Raw genomic sequence first — 10,659 nt, 5'->3', positions numbered from 1 at the left:
ATGACTGAAGGCTACCACAGGTTATTTTTCATGTTTGGAATGAGAGAGTGAGGTGAGCGGTGTTCAACTGCAACTTTTAATATTTGACTGAAGTAGTGTTAAATTAAATGTAACACAATTAGGACCTACCTAAAAGTATTTAAGACCTAGTTCGCAATATTTTAATGTATTTAGAGAATTTGTAGAACTAAAATGGTGATTATTCAATTTAAGACTATTTGAGACCCTACTGAAAACCAGGTTTGGTTCAAATATTTTCAACTATGTTTCATTAGATGACATCTATCAGACACTTTTGTCCAGAGTAGTTTATGGCACTCAGAAGAGCACATACCCCTGCAAGGCCCAACAATCCCCTTAATTTCAATCAAGCAACACTGAACCCCACCCACTCAGATATCCGTTTCCTAAATGTGCCTGAGATTTTAAATCAATTCCATTATTTTTTCCCCGCTGGTAATCAGTGAAAATAGTAATACTAATAAAAACTGAAATCCTGACTCTAAACCAAAATGTATTGGGTTCTTACTGTGCAACTCTGCTGACAATCACACAAACCAACCAACAAACTAACAGAAGTGAAAACATAACCTCCTTGGTGGAAGTAATAAATGTACTGACGCTGAAATGCAAACCTGATCAACAGCTGTTGATGACTTTGAGTTTAAAACTCTGGTAAAAGTCCAATCTTTACTTTATGTCACAGATTCATCTATTATCCTGCATTAGCACTGTCCAAAGCTTGGATCAGTCTGAGTGCGATACAGTTAATCCTTAATAGCTGTGACACAAAAAAGCAAAGCTCAGCTTCAGGATTTATATGTTAGTCTGAATAATGCAGACAAACTGATCACGTCAGGCTGACAACTGTTGGACAAGTAGACAGTTTTTTGCTAACAAATGTTTTTAAATGTAAAGTTAGGTCAATAAAAAAAACTAAAACTACAGCAGAATATGAAAACTAAGGCACATAGAATAATTAATTCTTCAATCATATACATTTTTTATTTAAGACAAAATCATGATCACGAAAATGTGTAAAATTTTAATCACATTTTCTAAACAAAAAAAGGAACAATGCAGAATTTGGATAAAATTGTAAAATAAAAATAAGGTTTATACTTTTGGAATTGGAGTTTCTGGTTTGAATGTCTGAGTGTGCACACTCACAAAACATGTTTTGAAATGTGGGGTTGAATTCTAGTAGACTCATTATAACTAAATGTGAAAATTTGTAGGCAAAATAAATTCACACAGAATGATATTTTGCAGTGTGTAAAAATAAAAGTTCACATTGTACAATGTGTCGTTGTGGTGTGCACAGTTTGGCATCACCAAACAGTAAAACATATTCTGCAGACTTCGAAGCAGACTGGGAGATCCTGAGTTTATGTACACTCTGAACGTAAAGGTTCAGTGTGTAGAATTTAGTGACATCTAGTGGTGAAGTTGCATGTTGATGAAAGAGAACCAGTTGTCATAAAAGTTAAAGGTGTTTAGTTTGTAAAGTTTGGGCTAAAAACATGGAAGCCTCTGTAGAGAGGACTCTGTCCAGATGTAAATTAAAAGTAAAGAAAACAACAACTCATACAGATGAAAAAACTACTGTAATCATCACTAGGATTATTTTATATTCAATTTCTGCAAATAGATCCCTTTCACCTAAATCTTACACACCGAACCTTTAAGACCACAAGAAGGTCAAAAAGGCTGTTTCCTCTCAGCAAGACCTCATTACCCAGAGACCACCTCTTTTGGGCTACTCCCTATCTCAAATGTCACAGTTCGAACCTCCTCTGAATACGCCCTGTCCTCCATACTGAAAAGGTCACAAGCTAGACGATAATATCATTAGCTGCATCCAAAATTATTTTCCTCTATTTTACATAATTAAGGCTTGATTTAATCACAAGGGTGATAACAGCTGGAGTGAGGTGTGTGAGTCTTTGTGTCTGTAACATGTGTGATTGACGTGTGTAAAGAAAACAACAGTAACGTTTCATACAAGTAAACACAATCCTGAACATCAGTTTTTAATCATTTTATGTTTCCCTTACAGCAGTTGTATACTAAATACAATTTTACTTTTGAAGTGCACTTTCTTCTTCCATTCCACTACACTAAATACTTTTCAGATTGATATTTTACATTAAATACACATGAAGACACTTTAAAGTAAAAAATAACCACAACAATGCTTTTAAAATGTAATTAATTGTTTGTCAGTATCTAGTTTGAGCCTAACTACACAGATAACAATATAATAATATCTCATATCTCAAATCATATTTATGGATTAATTTTGGTATGAGATCATTTAAATATATTTTACTCAAATCCTGTTGAACTAAATGGATTTTCAAAAAACAACAACAAACATATCTGCAAATGGAACTGGTTGTTTTCACCAAAATAGGAGCAATGGAATGTAGCAGCAATAGTAATGCATGGTTATAGTTCAGTAAATAGCTAAAGAATTGGACATTTCTCAGAAAATTGAACACTGCCACCCGGTGGTATCTGGAGACAATGACAATAAAGCTGCTGAAAACAACACAAACTTTCCCAGAAACAACTTTACAAACAGAAAAGTCTGCGATCAGAATCATTTCAGGGAGGATTTCTGCTTTGTGATGATTTGTTGGACAGAGACATGTTTATATATATGATCCATCAAAGCTCAGTCTGTTAAACCATGCTGGAAGGAGGGGGGCTCAATGCTATTTTAATCATGTGAGATATAAATACATTGTGCAGTTACCGGATATTACAACAGGAACTCAGCTGGAATTACTAAATATGATAGTCCAGTTAGAGTTAATGAAGGCAGTTCAGTGCAGAGGGTTTTTTTTGCTTTTGCCTTTTGTAATATTCTATTTTTACACCTTTAGTAAGTTATATGTCTGTCCTGTCCGAAATGTGTATGCAGTGTGACACAAGCAGTGATATGTAAATTAACTGTGTTCCCTCTTACAAATCAATCATTAGTCAGCCTCAAGGTAACGTTGTAATTCCTACATTGTATTATTTGTACCTGTCACAAGAAAAGTCAGGATAATCATTGTCATTCCATGACCTAGAGCTATTGGCCTCATTTAGAGAACCTTCCTTCAGTAAACAGACGACTACAGCTATTTGTGTTCAGGATGATTTATTCACAGGACAGTGTTCAAATACAAACTGAAATGGCTGCTTTTACAGCCCCTAAGGTCATTTGTGGCGCCTACCATTGAAATGAGGCCTGCAACCGACACATATTAACTAAAGGCCGAGGTTGTGGGTGTTCGTCTGTGTAAAAGTGTAAAAAATTGAAAAGTTAAGTGAAATTATTTTAAATGAAAGTCATCATGGTAACAATGGATACCCTGCATGCATTATGTAGTTTTTTTTATAAAGTAATGATAATAATGCTCTTCCATCATGTTATCGTGTTGTCATTTAAACCATATGGTGATGAATCATGCAAATCTGCATAAATTGTAGACCATAGCTCTAATGTTATTGGCTGCAAAAGTGAATGCATTTCTACAATAATGACATCATTTTCTGAATAATAGTTGTGAGGTCATGATGACATCATTCATGATTTAACTTTTTTTTTTATCTATATGAGCTATATGTGTGTAGTCCAATAGGATACAAAGATACCTGGAAAAATGCATTTCTGAAATATACATGATGACATTTTCTGACTTCCCCATGACATCACTGATCATAAAACAACTGATCTGGACATGTCTGATTAATATAAGCTTTAGATCTGGAGAAATCAGCTCCCAAGTCATTGCGCACAAAAGAACGAATTGAAATGAACTGAGGGAGAAGAGAATGATGGAGTGAGCAACATTGAATGAGTGTGAGGAAGCAGCTTATGATCAAGTGACTAATCTGACAGGATCACATGTCTAAATGGAGAGAGTGAGAGAGAGAGAGAGACAGAGAGAGAGAGAGAGAGAGAGAGAGAGAGAGAGAGGACATCAGGAGGCTTATGGGGAGGCATGAAAGAAGTGAGGTAATTACATTGTTTTTTACATTTATAGATTATTGATTCCCAACCTGTGGTTCAGAACATCTCAAGTGGGACACAAGATGATCAGAAACAAGACCAGGAAGAACAAACAAACTGCTTCATCGATTTTAAATTGGCTGGTTTGTAGCATTTCCTGTTTTGTTTTAATCTTCGAACCTTGAATTCTTATTAAAATGACATGAAATAACTCACAGACTTCTGAGGGGTCACTTTTAGAGACTGCTTCAATATGAACTGTCACGAAAAAGGTCTGGAATGAGCTAAATGGATCATCAGAGATAAGTTTGAGAAAGAATGTAAAAAGATGTTTTGTCTGAGACTTACAATAAAGGCTATGTGTATATTACATATTAAAATCTAATATAAATATGAATTCAATAATAAACCAGCAATAATCAAGAATAAATGTACACATCTGTGAAGTTACAGCTGACTATTAAACCACTCAGACTGCCATTAGACTGACTTGTGGTGTTCACCCATTTAAACTGGTCGGACTGGTCCCTTTCTTCTTGATAAAATCCACCTCTGTCTGCAGCCCTTTTCAGAACATTCACAATGTTTACACTGTTACCCTGTTTACCCTGTTTTTCCCCACAAGACGCCACATTTATCAGACTTCAACCACTGCTCATTATTCCATTATGAAATGTTGTGTTTCAGTGCAGCTGCTACAGTAGATTATCTTGATTTGTATCAGTGGCGAAACTTAAAACATGCGTTTGTTCTTGTTGACCCTCAAAGTTGCAAAACAGACCAGAGAGCAAAGGGGCTCCAACTGGTTTGAGTGAAAATACCATAGTCAGATGTCACGTTACATCGTAAAAATTCCGACTGCTTGAAATTTGATCTGCAGAACGCAAAAGAGGATGGGCATGGGAGGAGATAAAGAAACACCAGGAAGTAGGAGAGCCAGTTATAAACCAAAGCAATTTGCATCTGTATGTTCATGCCTGAGTGTTCACGGTGCAGGGTCAGGACAGGGGAGCAGCTCGTGGAGTTTCACTTTTAATTGTTTTGTTTGCAGGTTATGAAAAACTGCATTTCTCTCTTCATACAACCTGCTGTGTAAGTTCAAAGGTTATTGGACGTCGGCGAGTGGCGACCAGGAGCCAGTTTTGACAGAAAGGTGAGACATGCAGCCGACAGCGCTGTCTCTTGTGCAGTTGTTGTGTCGAACTGACTGACGTGTTTTTCTCATTGTGCAGATAATGTGACTTGAACAAAGCAGCACAGAACTTTGCTCTTTGACAGTCAGCAGTTTGTGAACAATTACCAACTTTCAAATTCGTTTGTTTTGTGATTGTTTGATCAGACTCAATGTTAAACCAGCTGGAGCTGGAACAGTCTAGAGCTTCGATGTTGCATTGACTAATGCACATCTGGTGGACAGATGTGTACAGATGTGCACAAAAATATCACACTGACCCATTCTGCAAAGATTTGGGGGGGGGGGGGGGGGATTCCTAGAACATTCCTAGACACTTCAACTCTGGAAGAAGTTTATTTTCTTCTCAGTGACTTGCACGTTCTCGCTCACACTCATTAGGCTTCAGTGATTTTAAACAGCAACAAATGAATTCACCCCGTGAGTGAACATTTTGTGAATTACACCTAAAGCTGTTAAACGTGTGCCCAGAAAGTCGTCTGTACTATTGTTCACAAACACAAACTGGAAAAGCTAAAATCGGTCACTACGTGGATATGGGATAACTTGTTTGAGACTGAGTCAGGTATTAAATGAAATGACTGACAGACTTGTCATCCCAGACGACTTCTACACTCTCAACCCCATAGTTTCTTACTAGAATTGTCAAGTCTGGTTTATATGTAACACATTTACATTTTAAAAACAGGTTCAGCTGACTTTACACATATTTAACTTTTGACTTACTGGCTCGTTCAACTTCAGATATTTTAACAACTGAAATACAACATAATAGCGACATATCTGTGAAGATTTAGATAGCTAGACAGACAGATAGACAGACAGATAGAACGCTAAGTAAAACGTCTTCAAGAAACACAGGCATGCCTAATTGCCTATATACACTTGTACAACGCCTGAAGACAATAATCAATTAATCATAATTACTCTTTTTTTTCCTGCCGACAGATGGAGTGTGAGTCTTTACCGCCACTGTCCCGTTTTGCCATTTCTGGTGGCACCCATGGAAATGAGTGGACCGGCGTGTATATTTCGAGGGAACTGCAGAAACTCAAGGCAAAAGAGACTGATTCTGTCTCAGTAACCACCGTCCTATCAAACCCACGAGCAGTGGAGGCTTGCAGGAGATACATAGACACAGATCTGAACCGCTGCTTCACAGAAGATATACTGAGGTAAGATAAACAACAAAACCCTTGTGGGAGAATTGATTCCACAAGAATATTAATTCATGACAAAACTCTCTGTCTGGTTTTCAGTTCCCCGATAACAGATTCCTCACCCTACGAGGTGAGGCGAGCCCAAGAGCTGAACGCTCAGCTCGGGCCCAAAGGAAGTGACAAGGCCGTGGATCTGCTCTGCGATCTCCACAACACCACTTCCAACATGGGCCTGTGCATCATATGTTCCTCCATAGACTTGCTCAGCCTGCACATTTACAAATACTTACAGGTACGATCAGGGACTTAGGGCCCCATGAACATATCTGAGGCCCCACCAGCAACAGCAAGTCACTGTTTGATGCTTGACTGATGTGAGAGTTAATAATATGGATATATGGAATAATAATTCACTTTCTTTTGTCACTCCTTTCAAGAGTTACAAGGTGCTTCACAAAATAAATTATAGGAGCAAATGGTAGTAATGCTACATCATACTCAGCAATGCAATAAAACAAGACAGACAAGAGAACAACATTAGAACTATAAATAATAATTTTTAAAATATAAACATAAAAATGCTTTATACAAGTGACTTTTTAAACTGAGGCCCTGATTCTACCAATTTGATGTTGAGGGGAAGTTTATTCTCATCTCAAACTTGTACAAATATCTCAAACTTGTACAAATAGCTTACATTAAATGAAACTTACATTTGCATTAACTGTTTCAATTAAAGTCAAATGAGCACATATGCAAAGTTGTTTATACATTAACAGCAAGCAATAATGACACTATTAAAATCATCAACAATGTTAAGACACCAAATAAACCAGCACCAGCTGTCAAAGTGGAACTAGAAAATAAAATGGAAATGAGAAGGACAAATGGTGGCACTGAATTAAATACAGAAACCAGACTAATGTCAGTGTAATCAATTCAAAAGATCAATCTTCTCTCTGGAGTAGAAGGTTAGTATTTAAATACTTTAAATATGACTATACTAAAGTTCCAACAGATGTGGTCACACTACCTAACACGTGGGCCATTCCTCAGCTGGGCTGGTTCATTACGACTGAAGGGGTGTGAAGTAGAAACGGGAGAGAAATGAAAACTCTCAGAACTGAACTTTAAGGTATTCATTTACAACTTTAGTGAAGAGGAGTGGTCTGAAATCACCTGGGACTAAGCTAACAGGCTAACAGGCTAACGCACACACACACACACACACACACACACACTCGAGGAAAAAAACACCCACTTCCACGTGATGGTAAACTCCGACTGATCTTCAGTTTGCGTGCGGACCGAACCATTTGTTCAAATAAAGGAGGGGGGGTCAGGTCGGTCAATAACCCACTTCTCTGGTTTGTTGCTTCTTGACAAACACAATAGAAGAAAACTGTTTCTGTCCACGTTGACTCAAACAAGTCAGAATTAATTATATACAATATCGTGTAAATCCTCTGCAGTGCCCTTGTACAGTGCAGCTACACAGTTTTATCTGACTCGAACGTCGACGTGAGCGTTGGTGGTATAGTGGTTAGCATAGCTGCCTTCCAAGCAGTTGACCCGGGTTCGATTCCCGGCCAACGCAACTCCTTTTTGTTTTTTTTCAGAATTCAATGATTTTGATTATATTATAGATTTGATACAGTTTACGTAGATTTAAAACGGAGAATAATATTTAAAAATATTTCATCTTTGAATATGTTCAAGTAAATACAACAAAAAGTGTCTCAGAATGTCAGTGTATAATATTGATGTTCATAAAGACAACAGATTCTACATATGCTTCATGATAGATACCAAATTAATCAACACAAATATTTATATTACATTATATATAAAATAGTTTACACATCTATTTTACTTTCAACATTTCACTGCTTATATTATTTATTTTCTATTTATATTATCATATTTTTTTGTATTTTTATTGCTTGTTTATATATTATTACTTCTACTGACCTTTTATCTTTATCTTATCGTAAACACATTTTAAAAAAGACTGTAAATGTTAGCATGCTATTATTTAGCACAACACAAAGTGCAGGTTTTAAAGTCGTAAACCGAAGTTCCGGACACATTTGGTGGTGGCTTGAAAAACAGTTTCTTATTGTTTATATTTCTCTTTGTCAAACTTCATTTGTTGTTATTATCACATTGTGTTTGTTTCCCTCCGATTCATAGCTCCGTTCATCTGCACCTCAGCTCCACATGTTAAAACCATAGACTGTATATAAAGAATCTCAGAGCTGTATTGAAACATGCCGTGCTGTAAACAGTTGCTGTGTTTGATTTTCAGAGCAAGATAACCTCTGTGCCTGTGAGAGCGATCCAGATAGAGCTACCTCCCTCTAAGGCTTACTCCTTAGACTCACTGGGCAAACATGGCTTCTGTAAGTGTGTGTACATGTATTTGAATGTTTGTCTGCATGATAGTAATATATTTTTTCTCTCAATTACTGAAACGATTAAAAGACTTTTGAGCTATTTATCTCTTCAGCAATCGAGATGGGTCCTCAACCCAACGGTGTCCTCAGAGCAGACATCTTTAACACGATGAAAAAGGCAGTGGACCTCACTATAGAATGGCTGCAGCAATTCAACTCTGGTAGGAAACAAACACTGACGTTTAACGGGCTGACGCACACACACACATGCATAAATTCAAACAAAGGTTTTCAGATGCAAACCCAGAAAATGAGGCTTTCACATATGAAGATTTCACAGAGGGCCAGTGCCCCCTAGCCCTGCCTCTTTATCTGCCTCTGTTTAAATGAGCCTTCTGGACTACACCAACCTGACTCATCCTTACTAATACAGTCCTTTGCCAACAGGGAGCACTTTCGAAGGAGGTGAAGTAGAGCTATATGCTGACATGAAGGAAATTGACTACCCAAGGGATCCTACGACCAGTGAGATCACTGCTGCCATCCACCCGCAGCTGCAGGTACAGGTCATCTGGGGAGAATGTGTGCACTCATGAGCTGTCACCATGACAGTTTGGGTAATATGCATATTTGCTGTCTTTCCAAGAGTTAGATGAAAGGATTAAAACCAGTCTCGTGTCAGGACGAGAAATATGAAGCCAAAGTCAGTTGTTGAATCTTGTTGTCACTGTAGGGACTTTAAAAAGAAAGTAAAACTACAAAATGTTACCTCTGTCAAGGAGGCTCTGTTCGTTGGTTTGTTGGTAAACTGGTGGAAGGATGGGACATGGACCAAGAAAGAACCCATCAATCCAGGAGTTTATCATTCTTCAATTTCCCAGGGAATCATTCATGGATCTTGAACAAAATAACCAGGCATATTGTGTGGACTGATATCTCTGATTGTGTTTGAGGGGACGGTTGGGCCTTGGTGGAGGTATGAGCTCTCCTCAGAGACATCCTTAGCGTCAGCATGTGTTCACTGGAAGGATTTACAGGTGCTGGAAGGTGGATTTCATTACCTGTGAACGGAAACGTTTTCAGTTTTCTTTCGAAACAAAACACACATGAGTTATGTCAAACTTCTTATTCAACTTTTGGAAAAAAGCAAATTTCCTTAACGTTTTATTATTATTATTATTATTAAAACAGTGCTGCTCTTTTCACTTGCACGGTTTACACACTAAAATCCATGAAGTGATGAACCCTGTTTGACGTTAAATGCCATATTTGCATCATAAAGCTGCCATGGTGCATAATGACTCACACTGTTCATGCTGCCTGTTTTCCTCCAGGATAATGACTTCAAGCTTCTGCGACCTGGCGACCCCATTTTCCTGTCATTTGCAGGGGAGACAGTGAGGCACGAAGGGGAGGAACTCTACCCGTTCTTTATCAACGAATGTGCCTACTACGAGAAGAACACAGCTTTCTGTTTAGGTCGCAAGATCACTCGGACCATCCCGTCCATAAGTGTGAAGACGGTCTGAGAGCAGAGACAGAACGAGACAGATACTGTAAAGAATGTAAATGGTGGATTCATTTGAATTCAAACACAAACACCACCTGTACGATAATGTTTTTAATTGTCTCCAAAGATTCATTAAAGATAAAGAGTTACTCTATTCATAAATTATATGTACTAGTGACAATAATGTATTGCCTGAACATAGATTAGTTAGAATTATTCTCAGGAAACAGATTTGATTTATTTTGCTAAGTGGCCTTAATTCAAATGAATAAAAAGAAACATGGATCATTTCAAACAGTTGTTGTGTTTTGAGTTTTTTCAACAGACAGAAATGTGGAAGAACCCATTCAATTTTGGGCTAACTCTGGACCAAGGGACTCCAAGATTTTTCAACA

At 37.6% G+C, this 10,659-nt stretch overlaps 1 protein-coding gene and 1 non-coding gene across 4 annotated transcripts; both read left to right on the top strand.

Annotated features, from left to right (window-relative positions):
* Positions 1 to 3,899: 3,899 nt before the first annotated feature.
* Positions 3,900 to 10,559, top strand: LOC109637766 (N-acyl-aromatic-L-amino acid amidohydrolase (carboxylate-forming) B-like). Of its 3 annotated transcripts, none has more exons than XM_069530924.1 (8): positions 3,900 to 4,012; positions 5,058 to 5,159; positions 6,147 to 6,373; positions 6,458 to 6,650; positions 8,667 to 8,760; positions 8,868 to 8,975; positions 9,202 to 9,314; positions 10,089 to 10,559. In XM_069530924.1, the coding sequence occupies exons 3-8, from the start codon at positions 6,147 to 6,149 to the stop codon at positions 10,281 to 10,283; spliced, it is 930 nt and encodes a 309-aa protein (XP_069387025.1). In that variant the 5' UTR covers positions 3,900 to 4,012; positions 5,058 to 5,159; the 3' UTR covers positions 10,284 to 10,559. The 3 variants fall into 3 exon arrangements, with proteins under 3 accessions (XP_069387025.1, XP_069387026.1, XP_019955880.1); XM_069530925.1 differs by having other exon boundaries at positions 3,943 to 4,149; XM_020100321.2 differs by lacking the exon at positions 3,900 to 4,012 and having other exon boundaries at positions 4,945 to 5,159.
* Positions 7,884 to 7,955, top strand: trnag-ucc (transfer RNA glycine (anticodon UCC)). The gene has a single exon. It is a non-coding gene; the product is annotated as a tRNA-Gly (tRNA).
* Positions 10,560 to 10,659: the final 100 nt, after the last annotated feature.

Source organism: Paralichthys olivaceus, chromosome 8, assembly GCF_024713975.1.
Source record: "Paralichthys olivaceus isolate ysfri-2021 chromosome 8, ASM2471397v2, whole genome shotgun sequence".
In the NCBI taxonomy this organism is placed as follows: domain Eukaryota; kingdom Metazoa; phylum Chordata; class Actinopteri; order Pleuronectiformes; family Paralichthyidae; genus Paralichthys; species Paralichthys olivaceus.
The sequence above is the reverse complement of the archived record's forward strand: the minus strand, read 5'-3'. Positions and strand labels throughout refer to the sequence as shown.

What these genes read in the sequence shown, in the direction of transcription:
- LOC109637766 (XM_069530924.1), top strand. Translation starts at nt 6,147, where the DNA reads ATGGAGTGTGAGTCTTTACCGCCACTGTCCCGTTTTGCCATTTCTGGT. An exon ending in ACATTTACAAATACTTACAG is followed by an intron (nt 6,651 to 8,666) that starts GTACGATCAGGG and finishes TTTGATTTTCAG; the next exon opens with AGCAAGATAACCTCTGTGCC. An exon ending in ACTGGGCAAACATGGCTTCT is followed by an intron (nt 8,761 to 8,867) that starts GTAAGTGTGTGT and finishes TTATCTCTTCAG; the next exon opens with CAATCGAGATGGGTCCTCAA.